The sequence below is a fragment of the Atta colombica genome, unplaced genomic scaffold (assembly GCF_001594045.1).
Source record: "Atta colombica isolate Treedump-2 unplaced genomic scaffold, Acol1.0 scaffold41, whole genome shotgun sequence".
Classification (NCBI taxonomy): Eukaryota; Metazoa; Arthropoda; class Insecta; order Hymenoptera; family Formicidae; genus Atta; species Atta colombica.
The window spans coordinates 143,933-170,101 of NW_017259520.1; the positions used below are offsets into that span (position 1 = coordinate 143,933).

At 33.2% G+C, this 26,169-nt stretch overlaps 2 protein-coding genes and 1 pseudogene across 2 annotated transcripts in view; 1 reads left to right on the forward strand and 2 right to left on the reverse strand.

Moving 5' to 3' along the window:
- Nucleotides 1-13,383, reverse strand: part of LOC108691193 — a 21,901-nt pseudogene extending 8,518 nt beyond the window's left edge.
- The window catches only part of LOC108691190 (protein CBFA2T2), a 50,458-nt gene extending 34,260 nt beyond the window's left edge, over nucleotides 1-16,198 (forward strand). Inside the window, exons 3-8 of the mRNA XM_018198855.1 lie at nucleotides 314-741; nucleotides 2,432-2,578; nucleotides 11,039-11,304; nucleotides 13,779-14,425; nucleotides 14,989-15,287; nucleotides 15,812-16,198. Coding sequence (XP_018054344.1) covers nucleotides 314-741; nucleotides 2,432-2,578; nucleotides 11,039-11,304; nucleotides 13,779-14,425; nucleotides 14,989-15,287; nucleotides 15,812-16,066 — 2,042 coding nt within the window. The 3' untranslated portion in view covers nucleotides 16,067-16,198. The remainder of the gene's footprint in view (nucleotides 1-313; nucleotides 742-2,431; nucleotides 2,579-11,038; nucleotides 11,305-13,778; nucleotides 14,426-14,988; nucleotides 15,288-15,811) is intronic.
- A 3,280-nt stretch (nucleotides 16,199-19,478) lies between these two features.
- Nucleotides 19,479-21,789, reverse strand: LOC108691166 (nucleolar protein 9). The gene is made up of 3 exons (XM_018198824.1): nucleotides 21,747-21,789; nucleotides 21,618-21,656; nucleotides 19,479-21,311 (listed from the first exon to the last, which is right to left on the reverse strand). The coding sequence occupies exon 3, from the start codon at nucleotides 21,308-21,310 to the stop codon at nucleotides 19,484-19,486; it is 1,827 nt and encodes a 608-aa protein (XP_018054313.1). The 5' UTR covers nucleotide 21,311; nucleotides 21,618-21,656; nucleotides 21,747-21,789; the 3' UTR covers nucleotides 19,479-19,483.
- Between the last annotated feature and the right edge of the window lie 4,380 nt (nucleotides 21,790-26,169).

Below are 26,169 nucleotides of genomic sequence, written 5' to 3' on the forward strand. Positions count from 1 at the left end.
TAGTCTTGAAACGTAGTTAGAATAGAATGAATAGTAACATCCATATTGAATTGACTAGCAATTTAATAACATTGGTGCTAATAAACACCTTAATGTTAGTTAAAAGAATATTAATAATATGTTTAATGAAAATATTTTGGCAAATTAAACGACTTTATAGATAAATAAATATAAAAAATTAGGCATTGTAAATCGATTTGAGTTTAGATTCAATATATGTATTTCCGGATTAATTACAATTATAGTTTCGAATGTCATTAAAAATATGTTTAAACACAATATACTTGAAGGCCAGAACTGATTTTTATTGCAGCATCCTCCGCAACGCGGGAGAAGTCTTCGCGCGAGGAAACGGTCCAGCCTGAGGCGCATTCGCCTTCCTCTCAGCAGCATCAAAGGATTGGTCAGCAGAAGCAAACAAACGGCCCTCGAGCGGAATACAAAGGCGCATCCGGTTGCTCTAGGTCTTCTGATAACGACAGCCCTTTGCCTTCACAATCGCTCAAGCCTGAGCTTGAGGAGGCTGCTGCAGGTACTGCAAATGTTGGGCTCAGAACGACGGACGAGCAGAGCGATGGCGCCGTATTAGTGAACGGCACTGCCGGTGTATCCAGATGCGTCAGTGGTATTTTCGCGGGACATGGCAAGCTCAAGAGGTTGCTGGGCACTCTGGTGCAATTCGCCACCGATATCTCAACAGACACGGGTGATACGGTGCGCACGCTGGTACTTGCGCTTCTGGTAGGTAAACGCTGTATCTCTATATATAGTATTTGCACTTTTTAAAAGTGAATCAGTGACTTTAGTGTTACACTTATAGGTAACTCACTGTAATTATTAGCGAATATTTATCGTTTTTCAATAATAATACACTGTGATATTCTCTTTCACTTTTTAGAAGTTATGATTTTTAAGCAGAAAATAGTAGATTCAGGCTGTGTTCCGATTTACTTCAATATTGAAAAGCTATGGTATACATTATATGCACTATAGATTTTCAACACTGGCAGTGCATGCCGGAACACTTTCAATCTGCATAAATCATAAACTCTAAAAATAAATCAATATTATTGTTGTATTATTATTGAAAAACAGTAATATTCAGTTGATCAGTTATATAAATGTATCACTGAAAACTGAAATCAGTAATAATACATTGATTCACTTTTAGAGAGCAGCAGTTTTATAATAGTTTGTACTTAAAAAAAAAAATAGCAATTATATTTTTGGAATTTTTTAGAATAGAATCTCATTCTAAAGAATGAAAATTGAGCCAGTCTCTCGACCAATCTTGAAAAAGAGTGACTCAATTTTCATCTTTTTTAAGAGTGAGATTTCTCTCTTTAGATATTCAGTCTAAAAGTTGTAGAGTGTAATAAATTTTAATTTAATTAGATAAATTAATTTTTGAAGATACTTTGATAACGTTAATATTTTTATATATTGTACAAATATTTAATCACACGCACGAATAAAATAATAATGCGTAACACGCACATATAATCGGGATTAGTAATTTTTAGTAATAGGGATTGCTAATTTTTTATTTAACTTTCTATCGATATTCTAATAAACTTTAGAAATTCTAATAAACTTTAGCGTGACACATTTACATTATATGAACCGTTAGCTTATTAGCAATCTCTGGTAGCTTATTTCGCATTGCACCACGTAGTTTGCAGATCATCTTCATGCAAGATCTTTCTGGATTTACGAATTCTTTTAATATCAACAATAAAGTAATATACGCGTACCAGCTGACGGAGTTTTCTCTGCGTGCTGAAGTCACGAGATTTGCAGTGTGTATGCATGATATTGCATCATCGTTAAGTACATCCATATAATAAATTATATAGATATTTCTCTCAATAGCAGATATTACTTTACATTATTAAAATAGATTAATGATTTCCTTTCAATTTAACAAGAGGAACAATTATTTACTTTACATTTATGAAAAATTAATCACAAAACTTGAAGCTCATAATACTTTCGTTGTGGAAAAATATACTTTTTAACGACATTTCATCGGTTACATTTTGGTAACGTCATGAAAATTCGTGGTCCAGTTGTAACTAACAAGCGTCAGATAAACGATTCTGCAATGTGCATGCATGCATGCGGCACGAGATGAAAAAAAGCATAGTTAATCGATGCCGGCCGTACCGTGTCGTTAAACAGCTCGTAAATATTCAAAGTACGTACATAATGCATAATGTCGTCGTGTGTACCGAGCGTGCATACGTCCCGGAAACGTGACATCTGGTGACCGTGCTTAACTGTAAAACGATCGCGGCACGTGACAAACGCAAAACCAAATCCAACCAAAGCCGCGCGCGCAACTCGTTCCGGAAACGCGTTTCGCTTCGGGATCCGATCTTTTTGTCGACGATTGAATTACACGCGGCGTTCGCCGTGTCGTTAATTGCAGAGCGGCAGCATGACCGCGGAGGAGTTTCATTCGGCGTTACAGGAGGCGACCAACTTCCCACTCAGAAGCTTTGTCTTGCCGTATCTCAAGCACACCTTGCCCTCCCTGCAAAGGGACCTGAGTAACGCGGCCAGGGCGAATAATCAGGTAAAATTAAAATTTACTACGATTTTTTACAATCACTTATTCATTCGCGATAAAGAACAGCTTTAAAATGTTGAAATATCTAAAAAATTTAGCTAGATACATAAAATCTGAAAATAATTTTGATAGACCAAAGTAATTTTATGTTTATAGTTGCTTTCTATTTACATACAACTGAGTTTGAAGTGAGCTGAGTATTTTATACTTAGATTAATGACGTCACTACTTGCTTACTTTAGTAAAAAGTTATCATGGCAGTATTCCAAAATTTTTTCTACCAGCGCTGAAAATCTACAGTTTCTGGTGAAAATTTTTTTCAAAATTTTTCATAAAATTTTTCTGAATTTTCAGAATTTCTGTATAAATTTTTTAACTTTTCACATTTTTTACATGAATTGGAACATTTCTCAGAAAATCTATATCTTTTCTCAAAATTTTTATGAAATATTGTATGATTTCTAAGATTTTTTGTAAGTATAATTTCTGATGAAATGTTATAAAATCTAAAAAATATTTAAAAATATTTTTTAAAAATTATGGGATGAGAAATTTCAGAATTCACTTGTACGAAAAATTCTGAGAGAAGATATAAACTTTCCGAATATTTCTGAGTATTTCTGAAAAATGTTCCAATTCGTATAAAAATTATGAAAAAAATTTTCAGGGTTACGTATACTATACATTTTTAGCATTGACAATGAATTTAGAATACAGTTTGCATGTCAATATAGGTTCATAATCTCACTTTGAAAGTGAATTTACGAGACTTACTAAAGCACATTTCGATATTATGCAGATTATATAGGTAAAAACTCAATTGAATTTCACTTGTCAGAATGCAAAAGGAACGCACACACATTTAATTGAATTATGACGTTACAAGTAAGAATTATTTGAGAATCGATCAGATAAATGAAAAATAACTTGTGAGACTTAACTTGATATGTAAAACACTTAAATTGCTAGAATGTCATAATTTTTTGCAATATTGCTCATCAAACTTGAGCGTCCTACAGAATTATTTTGGTAGTCAACAAAATTTGCAGATTTTATATGTGTCGTTAAACATCTAAATTTTTAGATACTCCAGCGAAACAATTTTTTTTTTCATGTTGCGAAACGAAAATTATTTATTTTCACGCACATAAAAAGTAAAAATTCACTGACGAGATGGATCGCACTTGCATTACGGAACTTGCATTACGGTTTTTTTAGACAACAATTATCATTATTATTATTTTATTCTATACTATATTACAACGCACTTTTATGTCGAGGTTACTTTTCAAGAGTCTGTATTTTTGACTAATACAATTTACAAGTTGTAAGAGAAAAAAATATCCATATGATGTTTCTCCATGGATTCAGTAAAGTGTCATAAGGCTGCAATGAGAATAACAGTGACGGCTGATTCACAAGCAGTCCGATGCTTTATTGGAGCCACCACGGTGGTCATAAATCACTGCACTCGTGTGCAACGCGGTGCAGCGTAACGATGCATGAAGACGCGCATTCTCCGCGCTGGCAAAAATCGCTACCTCGCGGTCGAGATCTGTCACAATCAAAATAAGTTATTTGCGTAGATGTATGTCGGATAGTATTAAAAACATTGTTGCTCAGAGTGCTTTTAATACTTCAAATAAATAAATAATTATTATCTTTTACAAATTAAATTGGCTAGAAAAGAATTAAAATTATATATAATTCTTTTATTCGTTACCAACTTTAAATAATTTAAAGATTTAACAGAAATCAATAACAATTTTACAGAAATCTAGTATTGGCCAATTTAATTTGTAAAAGATAATAATTATTTATTTATTTGAAGTACTAAAAGCACTCCGAGTAACAATGTTTTTAATACTTTTAATACTTTTAATAAAAAATAATAATTTAGTAATATTTAATATCTACTTATAATTCTTAAATTAATTATTGTATTTCAATATTAAGCCTTGCAGACTTGATTTTATTGGTATCATGTTAACAAAATTTTTTTTAATTCAATACGCACTTCAATGAGTAATAATTCATGCTAAATGATTAATTATTTTTAAATTTTAACTATTCTTCCATTATATACATTATTATAATTATTATGTATATCAAATCTCAAATGATGTCGAGGAATTAAATAATTTCAACTGATGTCTTTAAATTTGATAAATTAGATGTGATGAAGAACAGATCTGATAAAGTTAATCGATAATAATTAATTGGTCAGTATTAAATTTCTGTTAAGAAAAGTTAACATTTGTATATGTTCAAACTTTTCAGATAATTACAGACACACGATGTTCCTCGTATTTATCTCAAGATTTCAATTTTTCTTGCATATTTTTTCTACTAAAAAAATGTTATTTGTTATCATTTGCATTTATCGAAAAAGAGCATAACTTGCTACTTCTCTTACTCTCATGCAATACGCGTGATACTTCGTAAAATCGTGCACTCCGTTAACAATTCGCGACGTACGCGATTTTTTTATCGCCTCATTCCTGATGGGAATATCGCGGCGAAATAGGGAGAGACCGATAGATTCAATGTGACATTACGCCATTCTAAATGGGCGGATCAATGTTGCACGTGGTCGACTCGCATTCCAAGCATACGGTCGCATCTCGAGATTCTTGAGACGGAAAGATCACTACAGCGTTTGTTATGCAGGAACCGGTCCATGCCCTCTCGAAGATGTCGCACGTGCCTGATGTCTCTCTTTTTCTTTCTCTTTCTCTCTCTCTCTCTCTCTCTCTCTCTCTCTCTTTTCTTCTTTCTTTCTCTCTTTCTTTTTCTCGCTTGAGTCGCGCGCCAGCCCATAAATTTGTATGCACTACTGCGCTCGAACAAGCGCAACCGCGTCCCCAAATCTTTTCCCTTTGCTCCGCCGCAACATTGTGGCCAATATGGAACCACAAAGTATGTCGTTCAAGATAATAGACGAGTCACCGCGGACTCACGCAAGGAAAATGTATTTTTATTTCCTTCCCTTCTAAATTCTCGAAAGAGAAGAAAAATCTCTTTCTTCTTTTCTTCTTTTCTTTAAGGTCTGCAAAATAAATTGTCGAATATTAATGGCGAGCATTGTTTATGTAAATTTTGTAGTATTCTTTTTCTTTAGAATAAGAAAAATTAATTTTGAGAGAAAAATTTGGATGTTTAATTAAAATTTTAACGATCATTTCTGCTAAATATATTTTCTTTGCAAAAAATCGTACATTAAAATAATTTTGAAATGTTACGCAGCGAGCGAACGAATTTAGATTTCGTTTATATCTCGCAATGAAGTAATGATTAATTATTCATTAGTTAAATTTTAAACCGAGCTCTAAGCGGCTGCTACGTCAGATGTCAGTTTCCCAGATTATAAAATTCATTTTCCAAACCAGCGACTACAGCGGTACATCCACCTTTTATTTATTTATTTCTTTGTGGCGCTGCAACTTTTAGCCAATACAATTGTGAAGTAATTATTATGACGAATATATTAATATACATAAAAAAGTACATAAATTATACGAAATAATATATGAATATGGAATTTAGAACCTTAGAAATAGCAGAGATATTTTCTTCTCATTTGAAGCTGTATCGTTAGAACGTTCAACGTTGAATAATGCAAGAATTACAAGCGTCTCGTCAGATCGTTACGAGGGAACAATTCATTTTAAATACGCCCTGGAATCTGCGTGAGAAATTGCGTGAGTGTCAGGTCCGGGACATTCCGTACAACGAACGTGACGCTGAAGCGCGGGAGGACACGGTAAAATCAACACAGAGGCAAGGCTGACCGGCTGGCAGGTTGTTTTAATTTCCCAGGCTACTTTCCGATCGTCGGTGGGAGCATGCCAGTCTGTTCCAAGATGGATGAACAATTCGGTATGTAGCAGGAGGGAAAGAGACGTACGGATCGGGAAAAAAAGCGCCATGATTTTTACTCTCCTACCCGAATCTCTTGCAGTGCGAACGCGTTGTGGATATACACGCGAGATGCGGAGCTTGATAGTCACGCGATAATACGCGTGATACGTGACACGCGATCACGCACGTACTCTTTCAACGAATCACATTCAATTATTCCGCGCGGATAAAGCGATAAAAGAGTGTTCGTGATAGTCTCGTTGATTCCTGTCTTGTCAAGCCTTTTTCTGCGCAGCGAGTTAACAAATTTGAAAAATTACGATAATAAGTCTTCGTAGAATCTAAACCTTTTTTTTATATACGAAATAATTTAGGCTTAGATGGGAAGAATTGCTTGGGGAGGAATCGATTAAATAACGCTGCATTTCAGAGAATTATAAGGGAGCTTGAAACTGTTCGTCTGTAATGTATATAATCTCGTCCTTAAAATTATCCCTTGCATACAATTTCTCGCGCTGAATCCGTGGATGTACGATTTAATCCGGTATACTTTGGCCATTCATGTACGCATCGGTTAGTTTGAATCCGGTGCTTGCAATTATTTATCTGCAAAAAAAAGAAGAAGAGTCTCTTATACGTATTTTATATCGGGCGGTATGTTTATGCAAATTTACGGGGAATTAACATTAGAGAAAATACATTAACGCTTTTATATGCATTTCCATGGGTACAAATCTGTGTCGTATTAAAATTAAGAGTATTTGTGAAAAAGTATTCGGTTTCTTGTGCCAAGCACGCGAACGCGCATGAACAGACATGAAAGAAAAACTCGAAATATTTTTTAACGCGTTTCAAATCTGACAAATCGAATTGGAGCGCAGTTTATAAATTTGACAAATATATTTGTAAATTTGCATATGAATTTTGTTATTAAGATTTACTTCGATTGGAAATAGGATTCTTTCTTTTATTTGAAATATTTTTTAAGATACCAAAAAACAATCTATTGATTATGGAAATAAGTATTACGAATAGCTTTAAAATATTAGAATAATAAAATTGTATGAGAGACAATAATTAAATAAAAATGATTTCTTCGCATATTTAATTTGAAAAGTTTAATAAATCAAGTAAAACGTTTTGAGGAAAAAAATCAATTTTACTTTTCAACATATATACTTTTTTTTGAAGATTACACATTTGGTGTCAAATTTGAAAGCACAATTTCTCGAATCGATTGTTTCGTACAGAACATGAACAATTTTGTATTCGCGGTGCAACGTAAAGTCTTAATGCGAAGAAGCTGATTGCATTCGATCAAATGATATACATCGCATCTTTAATTTCCACGACGCGACGCCGCGAAATTCGAATCTGGAAGGATTAATGGGAGTCTCCTCTCGCTTACGCTACTGTCCACAGCTGTTGCCCGTCTCGAAGGCGAAACGGAAAGAGTGAGACGCGCCACGTCGGGCGACAGACGCTCTTGGAGGGGTAACGAATTGCAAATTAATAGCGAGCATTTACATTTCTGCCGGCGCGATGAAGGCGCACGTGAGGATCGAAAGTCGCAAGCGCGATGGCTTGGTTTTCCGGTTTTCCTTTCACGACATCTTCTCCAAGCCTCGACGTAACTCGGCATCATATACATGTAAATCAACTTCTTGAAAGATTTGTTTCTTAAAAATTAGTCGATTAAGAACTTGTATCTGGTAGATTAGCATTTTTACAATAGTCTTATATATTTTTGCAAAGTAATAAGTTATAATTATTATTTAAATAATAAGTCTGTTTTAGAAATAATTAGAAACCTTTTCAAGTGTTCGAAATGAGAGATTTTTTTCTTTACATTTTTTCTTTACTTTGAAGATGTTTATTAGCATCAGTATTATTAAATTGTTTGTCAATTTAATTTGTGATATTACGTACTTCAATTTCAGTTTAGTTTCCAACTGTGTTTCAAGACCGATAATTAGCGCATAATTTGAACTAAAAGTTGTAAAATTCGCAAAAATATTAGGGAATTTTTGCAATAACGTGAATCCAGCTGTGGTGAATGCAAAAGTCATGTTATCCTTTTTTTTAATTAGTTGTTAAGAAGAAGATAATGTAACCTTAGTGTTCACCGTTGGTAGTGTTTCCCGTTATTGCAAAAACTTTCTATTATTAGGCATCAGACCCATTTCGATCGAACATCCTCTAATAAGAATCTGGACAAGAACCGCAGTTTTATATGTAAGATAGTTTTAATAAAATCGGCGAGAGAAGAGCATTCATTTACTACTTTTTCTTTTTCTCATTCTGTTCTAGTTTTTCTTATCTATTTCTTTCTCGCTTTCTCTCTCTCAGAAATTGTTAAAACATGGTGAACCAATCAAAAATGACTTTCTCATGTCTAGACTCTTATTAGAGGGTCTTTAATCAAATATTCTTCGTTCGTTGTGTTAATAAATTTATTGTTAATATTTTTTAAATGCACGATTGATGAGAAATGTAAATTATTACATCTTAAATTAAAAAAGAGGAGAGAGAAAGAGAGAGAGAGAGACAGAGAGAGAGAGAGAGAGAGAGAGAGAGAGAGAGAGAGAGAGAGAGAGAGAGGAGGGGGGGGGAGAGTATTCGTGTTCTACTATGTTGAAACATTTAATATGACTATGTATCCAAAAAACTTGACCCGTTTAATTATTTTACTTACTTGAGAATATATTTTAATATTCTTGTTATCAGTTATAGACAGTTAGTAGTATTGGTTATTCGAACAAAATCAAATTAAATTTGATAAAGGAGCATAAAAACCAATTCATAGGATGTGCAAGTATGTTAAACAATGTCTTCGTAAATATACATATAGCAAACGTTTCGACCTTATATTAGGTAATCTTCATTGCTTATAGAAAATTTAAATTCTCAATATAGAAATTAACAATTCATTAATTTATGAAAATGTTCAATTACAATATTAGTCCTATCAAAAATTGATTAAAATTCAGCTTACCTTGTGTTAGTTCCTCTTGCGGATGAATTAAAATATTCTTTAGAGTATTCCTACAGTGTAAGAGAGTTGCACATAAGAGAGTTGCTCCTCAAATTACAAATGGAATATTTGTTCGCATATTTGACGTTTGCTCCTGTAACTTGCGTAATGAATATTTGTGATTTCAACAATTTCATAGGATTTGGACTTCCTGTGGGATGCTGAGCTCACATAATTCGAGGTTCAAATATGCGAACAAATATTCCATTTGTAATGAGAGGAGCAATTCTCTCTCATACGCTGTAGGATTCTAAAGAATATTTTAATTCATCCCCAAAAGGAACTAACATAAGCTGAATTTTTTAAGGTTGAATTTTTTAAGGTTTGCTATATGTATATTTACGAAGAAATTGTTTAATACACACTTACACGCACATCCTGCGAATTAGCTTTTATGTTCCTTTATCGAATTTAATTTTTGTTATCGTCTTCAATTATCGTTTCTAAGCAAAAACTTTTAGAATTCCGAGCAACTGTCGCAAGTATTTTTGCACATGTACGCGAGTGGTTATCACGTGTCTACCTGGTCCGTCGATCGATGATTGTTAATTGCAAGTCGTGAAAACGAAAGAGCTCCAAAATAAGGGAAGGAAAAGTGGTGAGGGGGCGAGCAGGAGGAAGTTGGAAGGTACCCGATATTGAATTAGAAGCGATAAATCCCACCCTGCCATGCCGACTTCAGTATTGGGGCAAGAGAGGGCACGACGGAATAAGGGGCTCAACGAGAACTTTGACTGGGTGGTCGCGAGTGGCGGGAACGACGATAAAGAAAGCAGTGAAACGAATATTAAAAGTCGAAACTGATGTGATTGAGCGAGCCAATCGGTCTCCAGTTCATGGGCGACCTGATTCAGGGAAAAACTTAACTTACTTTCTTCTTCATTCCAATACATTATACCTTTTTGATAAAAAATTGCGTCTACGGTTTTTAAAATAAACATTAAAGTGGACATTATTATAATAATTTTTTTATAATTACAAAAATTTTAATAACATCTTATGTGGCATAATAAAAAAATATCTTGTATACTTAGTTTATTACAAGTCAAATCAAATCTTAATCTATTAGGTACTACTTGATTTTATTTGTAAAATAATTAATTGGCACTCAATAGGTTACTGTACTGATTGGCCCAATAAGGCTTCGGTTTGTAAAATAATTAATTGGAACTCAATAGGTTACTGTACTGATTGGCCTAATAAGGCTTCGGTTTAGCACTCAAAATCTAAATAGTTCATCTGATGATCCTCTTCGAAATCTACAACTTTTATTTGAAACATTTTTTTTTAATGCAAACATGTTTCTGCCTAAACCGAATACAAAATCCCAAGACCATCTCAGAATACTCATTTTAAACGAGATTTTTTTGATATAATAACATTTGTTTTTTTTATCATTTTTGCGTGAGCGATTTTATTGATAAAGAAAAATACGCAGATTTTTTTTTTTAGAAAAAGAAAAGTACAAATATTTTGTATTTACGAGAAAAAGGAATAGTTATATCGATTTATGACGATGAAAATGTGATGGAAAAGGATTAATGAGAGTACAATCCTTTTTGTGTTCGCAGAGCTGCGTGCAATTCCTACGATCCAATGAGTCCGTCGTTCTTGAGGCTGTAGGGTTGGTACCATCCGGCGAATCCGTCGAGGTCTTTGGCGAGCATGGGGGTGCGAATGGGATCGGCGGTGGTAATCAGTGCTCCACTCATTACGCTATGCGCTCAAATTCTAATCCCGGCGCCATTCAGCACACGGTGGGCAGCAATGCCGCGGGCGCGTTGCATCATTATCCTGGCGTTGCTCATGCACCGAAACGTCGTGCCTCCGACACCCCGTGAGTGTGAACACGCATCACTTTGTACTCGTAGATTGCACAGCAATGGTTCTCAATCATTAGACAGATCGCTATTTGAATTAATTATTCGCCGCTCGATTAATTATATATTTTAGACGAAGTAATGAACGGATTCAATTTGGTTGGCTCGTTGGCTCGTAATAGATACCGATAATTTCAATTTGAAGCCAATTATACGAGTCTATAGAGAATGCCATTTGAGAAATTGTCGATTTATTGAAACATATAAGTGCTCCTAGATATAATTTTTAAATATTGTAATGATTTGGAATAATTTTTCAATCTTAGTACTTTTTTTACAGTTTTGTTCTGTAGGCTAATATTATCATACTATATTTATGCTGAATCCAAGTGTTGCAATTTTTCATAATTGAAAATTGAAAAATTTTTTTAAAACTTAACAAAAATTTTAGTGCGTCCCAAGGTCCTATATGTTTTTTTAGTCAAAAAATGTATTTCTTACGGATTAAAAAAGTAAAAAAAAATAGTTTAGTGACATCCCAAGCTCGTATTGACCTTGAATTGAAATTATAATTAATTATAATTAATTATGATTAATTATGTCATTATTCAACATCCATTTCATGAATCTATTAATTGGCACCTACCCTAATTCATAACTAATTCACTGGTCATTTATTTGTTAGAATATAAAGATCAAAATAATTGTAATTATAATACATATATTGAAGATATAACAAATACGATTTTCTCTTCATAAATTATATAGATGAAGAAAAATATACGCAACGAATAGATGTATAAATTACTGCGCAAATTGTGTTCTTCACACGGCAAGATCGTGTGGAATCTTCGCTCATCCATAACTATAATTCACACGATAATAAATGCCATGCAGCTGCGGCTACGCGCATGTAATACGTTTGCCAAACCGCAAATGCCGTAGTTTCGGAAAAATCTTGGCCACTGGCCTGAATATCTCGCTAATATTTATCGCAATCGAATACCCATTAATGCGAAACTGATTCCACATGTTCAACCTTTCGTTAATATTGCGTTAATAGTGCGCATGAAAGTATCTCGAAGTCTTAAAAAGAGATTTCGGTAAATTCAAATAAAAATGATTTATGTGTAGATTCGTATATTTCACTTTTATCGATAATGCACCCATTTAGCATATAATTTACATATACTACAAAATCTTGAAAATAAATGAATGCATTTATTGATAAAAATGAGATGTGAGTACGAATCGTAGAGTGTGCTAAGCTTCCAAGTATTTTAAAAACTGATTCTTTAATAAATATTCAGATTGTATTTTTTTTAGTATTTCAAACTATTAACTTTGTCTCCAATCATATTTTTACTCCCTTCGTCTATAACTCGGATTTTTTTTATCTAGCCAAGTTATTTTAACTCTTCTAAGCTTTTAGAAAATGTGTGGAATAATTATTTTTCTCACATCTCTATTACATTATTAAATAGTTTTTTAACTCAAACGTTAAAACTTTTAATACTTTTGTAATAAAAATTGACATTTGAGTAAAAATAAAGAAATTTCAGAATCAAATTTTGCTTATGACAAGAAAGACCCAAATTATAGCCGGAGGGTGAATAGTTATCGAACTGTAAACCGTCGCTTACGAATAAGAAAAAGAATAATTTCGATCGAGATTTTTTAATGCGCACTTGTTCTATTTGCAACCAACCAAGGTATTGATGAGATCAATGCCGGACGATCGGGTCAGGCTGATATATATGGAGTAGAAGGGAATGAGGCGCCACGAAGCGAATACGAAGGCGACAAAACGCGGTGCGCGCCCTAGCAATGCCATCCTGGTCTCCTCTCGATATATCTGTCGGTGACGTTTCCATATATCATCAGGGCACCACCTTTCCTAAACACCCCACCGTGCCCTCCGCGTAGCCTGCTACCCCTTCGCCCACGAGTGCCGACGAACTTGCCTGGAGTGCCTATTGGCATCCTGCTAATACACACCGTACAGCAGTGCACACTTGTCGACGAGCGTGGGTATAGACAGTCGTCTTTGATTCGCAGGCAACTACTTCGCACGAACTATGGAATGCCTAAACAATTCGCCGTATAAAAGTAAAAGCATTCTATATATGTACAATTGATAATATCGGGGCTGAGCAAGTTGAAGAAAGTTCGCTTTGGATGCGTGAAAGATACTATAAATCACATCGTCCTTTAATCTTTTTGATATTGTCGATTAGTGTATTGTCGATTAGTAGGCAATAGTTAAAGTGTCAATTTTTACAGAACGAAAATGTCATTAGATAGGTGTTGAAACAGTGTCTTAACTTGAGGCAAGAAGTACGATGAAATAATGAATTATAACAAATTTTACTCAAGGAAAAGCTGGAATATTTAAAAAAACAGATAAAGATTAATCTTATCAAGTTTAACACGTGGCATATAATGACATTAATTTTCACTTCCTTTCACTAATGATCTTCTGCGCTTCTAGGTACTATGAGAATGGCGTTCTTATGGACGATATGCCGGTATACGGCAAAAGGTCTGTCAATCCTTGGAGTCACCACCAACAGCAGCAGCAGCAGCAACAGCAGCAGTCAACGGATCCGTCCTATTGCTGGTACCATCCGTTGCACTCCTCCGGCGGATCGATTCAAGGTCACGCGCATGGCCACGGTCACGGGCCGAGCCCGGTGCCGCCTAGTCTTGTGCAGATTAATCAGATAAACGCGTTCTCCGCGCCGCATCATCTGACACAGCAGCCACAACAATCATTAGGTCATGGTTTACAAACGCAGAACGGCAGCAGCCTCGACGATGAATGGAAAAATATCCATGTGATGCTCAATTGCATCCTCGGCATGGTTGAGAAGACGAAAAGAGCATTGGCGATCCTTCAGCGACGAGGATGTTCCAGCCCGGCGGCCGCGGCGCCTCCACCAAGTGTAGTCGCGGCGCAGAATGGTACCAGCAATAATGGCAATAGCAACGGCAATAATCCGTCTTCGACTAACGGTGTGCAAGTAGAATCGTCCACTGGCGATCGAGATGGTGGTCTGAAGCGATTATCCGGTGAGATCGTCGCGCAAACGATCAGGGCGACTGAAGACAGGGTGGCTGAGGTCAAACGAAGAGCTGGTAGGTTTTGATGAAGTACGATAGTCGTGAAAATTTTTAACTCCGGAGCTCGAACGATGAGTCTATTTGATTAAGATTCTCAATTAGAAATTTTTTTGTTAAAAATGTTAGATAAGTCAATTTTTTTATGTTACATCTGCGATTATTTTTATTAAAATATTTATTATTCTTTAAAATATTTACTATTCTTTTTTTTGAGTTATGTCATTTTGATTCCTTGAAATTAATTAGTGCCTTGATTAACATAAATTAAATGGCTTTTACAGACCTAATGTTATTAACTGTGTTACAGATTTTAATTCGAGATAATTAACTTTATTATATCAGAAAGTTGTGTTAACCAATCGCTTAAAATTATTGGATAGATTGTTGTCGTATTCGAATTAATTATTTTAGAAGCAATTGAGATTCAATTTGAATTATAAACAAATAATTATAATTTCACAATTTATTAATAATTTAATTTTGTAGATGATATCAAAAAGATTCTGAAAATGTAATAATTAAATAAGGCGGCATTAAACAAGGATGCTAATTGAAAATGGTCTCACGGGAATTTCTAGAGGAAGCTGTGTTAGAAGTGAAAAGGGCCGCAGTGGCGGAGGTACAACGTGCCGTAGCGGTTGCGGTTGCGGAGTCGAGAGCGAACGAACGTTTGAGGGTTCATCGATTACTGGATCTTCCTCTGTCCCAAAGAAATCCGGGCAGTCTCCGTCAGGGCCCTTTTCTGAGAATTCACGGGAACTCGACCGCGATTGAAGCCAGCACCAGGAATGTTACGACGCCGACGACGACACCGAATTCAGCGCCATCGACCACTGAGGACGAAAAAGACATTCACCTCACTAGCATGATGGGATCCGTAAGTGTAGCGGTGTGATTAATTCATTTGCAAGAATCTTAAAATGCTGATTGTGTGTTTAAATTTACAATATATCTTTCTCTTTCAAGTGAGGAAATACATTTTTATGTTAATATTAAATATCGATAAAATAAACATAGCTATGATTGTGTAATTGTCATTATAGTGGTAAATTTAACATACAATGATAAATTTGGCTCAAATTTTGATAATTTTCATACACCACATGCCAAGATTGAAATGTTTTATGACGTACTAATTTTGAACATGCATGCATCTAGACATTTTTTTTTTAATTTAGGCTAAAGTTACTTTGTCTAAGTCAAAATTGACTTAGACAAAGTAACTTTTATTACTTTATTTTACGATATATTATATAATATAATCAGTATAATCAATTTTTCATTTTTTTTTCTTCAAATCTCACAATAGGTATACATCTGATATGCAGTTCATATTATTTAATATATTATTTAATAGAAACTCGCCGAGTTAAGAGCGCAAATCCTGATCTCTTTTTTCAGAGCTGTTGGAATTGTGGCAGACCTGCCCTGGAGACCTGCGGTGGATGCGGAATCGCTAGATATTGCGGCTCCTTTTGCCAGCATCGCGACTGGGAAGCCGGCCACCATACGACTTGTAACAACCTGCCGCCGCGTGAACCGCGAAGATCAGCCTCACGCAGTCCGCCAAGGATCACCGCTACAAATCTCTCTACGAATATCAATGAGGTCGACGCCACGCCGGTGCCATCTGTCGGGGTCTCGAAGGGAAAGTGACGTCGCAGTGCTAGGAGTAATCAGCGATCGGCCAGAGCCGATTACGAGTCACGCTGATTGCGTTTCCTACAAAAACTCTCCTCTGTAAAGAATGTATGAATTGAAATGAACCAAAAGGAACTCACTTCTGTGAAATCGAATGCCTGATCCTCGAAATTGGAGATTGGCTTGAATCTGTTGAGATATTCGTTTGTCCTCTCCGCTTTCTGATTGTATCTCCGTGAGAATTAAGACGAGAAAAGAAAAGAGTCAATTCCAAATTTGGATAATTAGGTATTTATACATTCACAAGATAAATTCCTGCGCCCATTCTTTTTAACTCATTCATCTTCTACAGTGTTTTCGCCGATCATACATCTTCTGCGTACACTTATCCTTTCCTTTCCGTGAAATTGGCCAGAGATTTCTTTTGTACTATATCTGGATACGTGGATGACTATGAATAAGAATTACTCCAACATATTTACAAAAAAGTTGACTATACGCTTGTCAAGAATACCTGAAAACTGGACTAGCATTGGAATCGAACTAGTTCGATGATCGGTTTATTCGCTGGATAGATTTCTAATTCCGGCGTTTCAGTCAATTCAAAATATGCGATAACATATGAAGTTTATGATTATTTAGCCAGTTAAAAAACCGCGAATATAGGCAATTCTTATATTTAAGACTATCTTAAGTACAATCTTAAAATATCGTAAGTTAATCATCATTATTAACCTCTTAAGATATTATTTAAAACGCTCTTAAATAACAGCGGATTATGAATATCGGCCATCGATCAACGAATTTGATGTTATTTATCTTTGGAGATTATATTAAACTTTCGACAACGTGATTACCCCTTTAAAGGCATCGTTGATATTTTTTATTGTGAATTCTGATAGATTATTTAAATCTTAATAAAAATTAATAAAATGCAATCCGACTTCTATGATAGAGAAAAACCATTGATGTTAAAGTCTTTAACAAGAATTTTTCAAATTTTTATACATCCGAAATAAAAAAATTTGCTCCGTTTCCCGAAGATTTTTACTGTTGACGGAAAACTTAACATTTTATGTTGCGAAGAGTTGAAAATTAAAATAACGTTACTCGAACAGTATGTACACGAAAATTCAAAAGTTGAATAAAGGATGGAATATCTTAAGAAAATTTGTGTTGGTCGAGCACGTAAAATAATTTAAAAATTTTGACAGTTTGAACAATTTAACAATTTACTTCGGTCAGCTAACAACTAAAAATAGTCAAATAATTAAAAATGCATAGAAAAGCAAGTAAATTTCTTAGGATAACTAGATTATTTCTTTAGATAACTAGATTATTTGAATGAAACGTCGGATATATGTGACAAATCCGTTTTAAGATTTTATCAATTAATGATACAAAACAAACACTTGATTTCGCAAGTAGTATAATCGAGCACAGCGTTTTTCCGGACAAATAACGTCGTTGAAGTATGCATAGTATTGTTGTAAATGTTTATCAGAATCGTGCCAGAATTGTTCTCCTTTTTCTCCTTCACCGAGAATCGCAGAGATTTCCCTTTATTATCTAGGGTTAAACCAAACAAAATAAAAATAATGCGTGTCTTAAACAATCTCTGCAATTGAAAGAATAATAGATAACCGTGAATCCGATCAATGAATCGCAGATGTGCGTTTCGCATTGTTCTGAATATTATAGCGGTAAATGTAGCATTATGAAAATATTTCCCATTAGCGTAGACATTTCTTCATTTCGCCGTTAACCAGTTAAGTTTCTCAAAGCGGAGTTGAAAAAACACGCTCGTCCAATTAAGGATCACTTATTTGGACGCGATTTAGAAAAATGCATTTACATTGCTCATTCGAAGCTGTTTAATGAAATGTAAAATTTTTCCTATTCTTGATATCGGTTAAATCTATGCATAAAATTATAATGTTGCACGAGTTAGTTTTTCTTCTTCTCTTCTTCAAACGATCGAATAATATATGTTCTCTCATATTGATGTAACTTTTTACTATATCTCGATATTACACCAGAAGAATATCGTTATGAAAATAATATGTATTGCAAGATGAAGTTGATATATACATGCACACACAAACATAGCTACAGTATACATAAAATGATTTGATTTTATTATGTGTTTACGCTCATCTCGATGTTTCGTACATGAAGAACGAATCGCATCGATTTTATCCTAGTCAATTGATAGAGTTAACGATTGTAACAATTATAACTTGAGAATCCTTTACTTTGCGCGCACGTATCTCAGGATATGATTATCACGTATATTTAAGTCTAGTCAACACGGGAAGAAGTGGATTTATCGGTTATACGCGTTAGGGAACTTTGCTCAAATTTAGACTACGAATTATTGTAACTTTTCCTAGGCACATTACGTTGCGGGGATGTATGATGGATCCTATAAAGTGTATTTATAAACTAACGAAATATATGATTATTCTATGTCAGAATATAACAATACAATATCAGTAGATTTTTTATTATACCTTACAATTATATTAGAAAAATTGGATGTAAAACTTTAATTGGATAAATATATTAAAATTGCATATGCTTATTTTTTTTTGTAAAAGACAATTAATATTCTATATTTTGTGATATACAATATATTATAATTTGCCATTTGTTTAACAAACATGTTTAACAAACATGTATGCATTTGTATAACAAACATGTCTACAAAATGGAATTCTCTCAAAATGAATCGGAAATTAAAGGCCCTAAATGTTCAAACTGGATCTTTAGTATTGAAATAATTCTGTGTGAATATATATATATATATATATATACACAAAATCTCTCAAACCACGCTGAATTTATTTTCTTGAAATGCAATTAAATTGCTTGTCAATTTAATTTGTGATACTATTCTGTTAGAATTACGTTTCGAGACTGAAATGGTGCGCAATTTGAGATATGTAGTATACAACAGGATATCCTAAAATTCATGTCGTTTTAAGAACGAATTCTTTGGAATATTCTAAGAGGAAAATCCTAATACGAAAATATCGAGGCTATATTAGTTTTTAAATTAATAGCAAAATTTACTAATCACGGAACTGATATTTCATCATGTCCTGTGTTCAGACATGACGATATGACAAGGGATGAAGATGTCTTCAGGGCCTCTCAGCATCTTCAAGAAATTATTATTCAAAAACAATCTTATCAAGAAATTATTGTTGTTTCTATACGGAATCTATTTGGTTTCACACAAAATTTCAGCACTAAAGATCCAACTTGAACATTAAAGGCCATTTAGGGCTTTTATTGTATAGTCATATTAGATACTCATATTAGACACTAAGACGGTGTCTTAGTGTCTTATAAAAATTATAAGACACTATTCAAAATACATATTGCGATATGAAATTATTACATTAAACAAATTTTTCCTTTCCAAATTTAATTTTCCTTAGAGGTCTTTCCAATAATATTTGTAAACATTGCTTTAGTCTTCTCATCTTTCTCTTGTATTTGCATCCACTCCTTTTTACCTCTCGCAAACAAGGAGACATTTAATTTCATGGAAATAATCTTGCCTGATTTCGTAGAACTTAAAGATTGCCCAGCTGCAGCTAACTCCTCCATAATAAGAATTTTTTGATTTATGCGTGCCCATGCCCATATTTTATCCACGCATCTAGATCCATGTGTACTTTTAGCTAATTCTTCCCAAATGCCGTGCAACTTTTTGCATAATTTTTCTCTGCTCTTCTCGCCGATATATTTGCTGTCCATGAAAGCATCCAGGATTCGACTGCCTTTTGGATCGTCAAATAATTGTAGTAACTCTTCGTTATTCATTTCTAACAAAGAATTCACAACTTTGATTGGTTTATTGAACTTCAATATGGCTTGTATTATTAAACTTCCATGTAAATGGGGAGATACTTGTGAATTATTTGATTGAACCTTCAGTTGAGAGGGTTTTTTTAAAGTTATTACACATCGTACAAGCTGCGTTTGATCTTCTGAGGATGCGCCGCATTTTAATACGTCGATCATTGCATTGATAAATGGACCTTGTTTTGTCTGCAATCTCAAGCATGCATTTCCCGCGCTGACTAATATCCCGGTAAAACCAAGTTTGAGAATTTTTGGAAAGTATTCTATTATTTTGTCAAATATTTCTTCAAAGATTTCCTTAGTAACACAATAATCTAATAACTTTTGCACGCTGAAATTGGTATTTTGCGTTGAACACAAATATTCTAAATTTTCAGCAAAAAAGGTATTATATAATTTTTGGAAGGTTTTCGGCTGTGCCACTACCAGGCACGCTTCCAGTATCCTGATAGAATATTCTGAATGAAATATGTTTGGTAACTTCTTGTCTTCTCCTGTTTTAAAACATTTGGTTCTAATCTTTTTGATGATAATTTTCACTAAATTTGAATCAATATCTTTTAGAGAATACAAAATACATTGTACTAAACCGGAAGTTAATTGGTCTCGTCCAAACTCACAGAATTGTGGCCATTTCTGCAATCGATCGCAACTTTGTATCAGCAAGTCTTTATATTCTTGTATTACAGGACGTCTTTTTGTGAGATCCGGCATGGCAGACTTCTTATTACCTTCGCCAGGATCCTCAATTAATCCTGCTAGACATTCTATGACTGTTCGCAAAACATGATTAGCATAAATGTCAAATACAAACTCCTCACTATTATTGAGAACATATTTGCTCAGTTTTAGAACAATATTGTTGTAAGACTGCACTTCAGATGGCTCAATATCCATAACAGTATCAACAGCATTCTTTGATTTCGTATTTGTTTTATTACGAGCGGCATTCTTTGCGTTTGACGCAGAGTCTCTGTTGCCTCTGTCAGCACAGACTATTATTATCCTCTGTAAAATATGACTGGCGAATTTGTCGCTGCTCAATCGCCTCAGAGAAGACTCCAATGCCTGAGTTAGCTTTTGAATGGCTTCCAAGTTAGCGTACTTCAGCAGAGAGTCTATGATGCGAGATCCAACTTGATTACAGGCACATACGATCTCACGACCAGATATCTCCTGGTAGACGTTTTGTGCGAGCATAGTCTTCTCTTCGGTCGAGGGTGAATCATTACGTATTAACTCAAGAATACGAATTAGATACAGATAGATATCTTTGTCCAGGTCATTGCCAAAGTTTCTCTGACGGGCAACTTTCTTCGCCATTTGTATGTAAGAACGTTTCTTCTTTCGTTTCTTTTTGTCGACCTCTTGTGCTTCCGCCATGCTGTTTTAATATTAGATTTAATAATATTAAATTAATATATCAGATTTAGAAGAAATAGTTTAGATTAACTTGTAGTGAATTCACTTGTATTACTCTGGATTAGTATACATTAAAAGCTGCTGTACACAAAATTAATGAAGAATGCATTTTATTAAAGTTGATCATATTATGCTACTGTATTCAGATATTTTACATAAAGCAGTCTTTAATGTGTTCTAATCCAGAGAGAGCAGCCAAGTGAATTCACCATTAATTTACGACATGCTTTTTCTCTTTTTGCTTACGTCTATTTCTTTAATATATTACCTTTCTTTATTGCTTCCTTCTTTATTGTTGTCTACGTGACTATGAATTAAATCGGTCAAATTAATGAAAATGAGAGATGATTTAAATATAGAGATACACAAATTAAATAGGATACACGTGGATTCTAACCTCTTATGTTTCCAGCTGCTTTTTGCCAGCTTCCCATAACCTGATTACGTGAACTAGAGAGAAAGGCCATGTCGGCCTTTTTTCTGTTACCGTCGAAATCGCCCGTACATCCATTTTCAGTTCGGGAACTATGTTACTACATACATTTTCTGACACTATCGATAAAATCGTATCGTCAAAAGTAGATGTGGTTCGTCTCTGTACTAATTCTCAGGATAAATGCGTGTCGACTATCTACATAGAAATAAGGATTTAATGGATCCTTAAACGAAAAAATTTTAATTTCGCATCTCCTACATATGTAAATAAAAGTAACTGAATTTTAATAAATGAAATTGAAAATTCAAATAAGTTATATTAATTTATTGAATTTTGTCTTATAAATACACTTCTGGTTTATTTCTTATTTAATATTTTATATAAGTTTTTCGGAAACTGTTTTATATTTTTTATTTTAAACAAGTCGTATCAGTTTTTTATCGATTTCTACGATTTTATATTTTAAATAAGTTTCTGAAACTTATTTTATATTTTTTATTTTAAATAATTCGTAATAGTTATTTTATCAAGCCATGATGAGCATTATACGTTTAAGTTTAAAGAATGTCTGAAACACAGAATAATTTGCAGTATTAGTAGTGTCTTAAATTAATTTATTAACTGAAAAATTAAGTAACAGATGTTTAGTAGCTTTTAGTCAAAGCTGTATTTAGCGCAAATTGTTTTGCAATATTAAGAAAATTTGCATGTATCTTTATATAAAGAATGTATAGTAATATTTTATCAATGTTTATATATATAAATCATTAAAAAGAATAACGAAAATTGAGACATATTGGAATATCAAAAATATTCCAATATGTCTCAATTTTCGTTATTCTTTTCCACGCGAATGATTATTAATTAATAATTACGTTTAAAAAAGAACCACGCAAATAATATAGGATTGAAAGCAAAGCGCAAAATGTACAACGATATCCGTTTCTCAAAATAATGTAAAATAAAATTAAGTAATTGAATAAACTGTGAATATTTTTCATACGCGACAGTTGTGTATCGGAACGGCAAACAATAAGGAATGGGACGAGCATCAAGCATGCCGCGCGGCGCGGTGATTGACTACGTCATCACTTCGGCATTCGCTCGGTGACCTTGGAGCGAGATACACGTAGTACGAAACGTCGCATTAATCCACTAAAATATCTACGAATGCGAATTGATCAGTGCTCATAATTTGCGATCCGTGAACATGTCGAGCGATTGCTGTTCGTATATAGATAATTATACTATCACACGCTTTAAATAGGCGTCTTCTTTAATGGTCATGAGTGATAATACGTCGAAGGCTTTGTATATCACTTTTAATTTTTAAATCGAAAGCGTACGACGCATGAATTTAAATTTATTGCATTACCGGATACGATTAAAATAATGAATACTTTATTCTTTTATTTAAAATACATTTTAAATATGATCAACTCCTGACAAAAAAGACTTATTTAAAATAAAAGATATAAAGTAAGACTTTATATTGTATGAAACAAAGTAAAATTCAATTAATATTTCATCACGGAACTAATGAAATAATTTCTCATCGATTTTCTCGGAAACTTAATTACAGTTAGATTTAGATTTTAGATTTAGTGGCATGTGATAGTATTTAATGTAATTATAACGTGGTACATTGAAGAATATATTTGACATTTATTTTATAATTTTAAATATTTCTCGTCAACTAATAATACGCTGACAAAAGGCAAAAGGTAAGAGAGTGGTTTTTACTTATAGTGTGGTTCTTTTTTTTTTTAGAAAATTACTCAAGTGAAGTGTTTCTGATATTCCAACATTATTTTTATTGCTCACTCTCTGATGATTTACAGTTAAATAAAGATTAATGATATTCAAAAGTAACAAAAAGCCATCATTCTTTCTTTTGTTAAAAATGTGTACACTGCGCGGATTTTGTGTAATATGAAGTTATTACAACAATCGCTAATTGTAACACAATTGAAATACGTAAGATATTCATGAGCTGTGTATGTGCGTATAATGAATTTAAGAAATAAAACAAAAATCGTGCAATAAAATCTATTAATCGGAGAAACATTAAAAATGTAAAGAATTTAAGAATATATTATTTTACTTACTTCGTAATACGCGTTAATATTTTGATAAAAGGTTGGTGCGCGACCTTGGGGAGGGGGAAAGAATGGCACGGGGTGGCACGGGGTGGCATGGGGCGGTGCGTCACATTTACGCGTAGTTACTGCGCAGTCATTCCTTTACCGAAGCTCGTACAAACAAGTAGCCGTGTCGCGTGTCGCTCTTCTTCATATTTCTTTTTGAAATGTAATCGCGACAAATAATAATGCTAAATAATATAAAACATTGTATTTCATGAATATTAAAAGTATACGATTACTAACTCGCAGGATTAATTATTCATAAAAGAATTGAGACGACAATCATATATCACATAACAGATGTACGGATCATTCATTTGGAATCAAAACGCGATGGAAAAATAGAATTTATTACTATTTCGCGATAATTGTAAAATAATACGATGACAATTATTTTTGTTTAATGTAACATTTTTTATCGCTTGAATAACTCGATTATTCTTCAAATGGTATCATGAGTCATAAAAAAGCTACGTTAATATAAATACTCTCACGCAAATAAAAATGCAATTCCTGCTTTTACAATTAATATAATTAATTAATAATTAAATTAATTTTTTTGTTTCCATTCATCTTTCGTTATACGATCGGCATAAAAACCTATGTAACTATTTGTCGATAATAAAAGAAATATTTCTATTAATCTCTTTTCTATTAATCTCTAGCTTATCCCATTGATTTTAATCATATCTTATAGACATCGTAATAAGAGATTCAGTCCTTGTACATTATATTTTTCAAATAATATTTTCCTTCTCACGGGTACACCTTGACGTGATGAGAGAGCTCAGTACCCAGAGGATATACACGAAAAGAAGATTTTTCTTAAGTGTCTAAAAATTTTCGGATCAGAATAATATATCTAGATAAATTTTTAGATTATTGAATAAAATCGTTCTCTTCGTATAAAAATCCAACGACGGGAAAGCTAACGTACCCTCGTCCGCCGATTTAATTGAAAATGAACGAACAACAGCCGATTCGTCGTGTCGCGCGTTGCCTTCGGGAGTGTCGTTCAAATTATCGGATTCAAGTAATAGTCCGCGCGCGTTTATAGTATATTATTCGCGAGTGTTTTACGCGAGTGTCTTGTGCGAGAGGATGTCAACCTGATTCTGAGAGGAGGAGGAGATTTGGGAGAGACATCGGGCATCGGCGGAGCAACCTTGCGGTAAATATTTTTTGTTTATGTAAAATATTTTTCAATATTTTTCTTTTATTTATTCTTGAGTCGTTTTATTTTAAAATGATTTAAAAATGATAATTAGAAAAAGGATTATTTAAAATTTATTTTGAAATTTCATATATATGAATTTTTAAGATCTGTTTTTAAAAATGTATAATTATTTTATAAATATTTAACTCAATGATAAATTAAAAAATTCGATGCTTATAAAAATTATATATTTTAAAAATTAAATGATTATTTTAAGAGAATTTTGCATTTTTTTTTTAAATATTGTTTGTGTTCTTCCTGATTTATTATAATTTGAATTTTATACTTTTTTTTTGTTACAGAATCATCGTAGCGACGATGCAGATGTAACTCCGCTGTTGCGCATCGGGTTGGTGAGTGACAATTAATGTTTTTATTGAGATAACGAATGTGTGGTAATTTTATTAATATATTACATAATTATAAATGCATATGCAAATATATATGCATTAATTTAATAACAATATACGGATAAATATATGTGTAGCATTCTATACATCTGTTATCTTAAAATGGATAAGTTAGAACAGATTAGGATAACCTTAATCCAGAATGCCTTCTTATTATTGAATATATAGTTCATGTATTGTTAAATTTATATGTCACGTTACACCTAGTTTGAGTTATTTCTAATTATTCCTAAATGTCGCCACTGCTTTTACACAATATCTCGTTAATTTAACTATAAGAATAGAGTAAATCTATTTAACTCAGGAAGATTATTCAATTTAGCTCAAATTTTGTTTTATATACTATATATACTATATATATCATATACTATAATTTATATGTTAATGTGAATGCTTTGATATGAAGTAACTCAAGTTCGGTTTAATTCAGAAATATAATAAAAGATAAGTTTTTTCGATGGTCATGTTTTATATAATATTAAAGTAACTCGGCAAAAATTATTTTATATATATAATTATATAAAAAATTACATAAAATTACATATAATTCTATATAATTACATATAAAATAGTTTTATCCATTTGTCCATTTATACACAATTATATAAAATTAT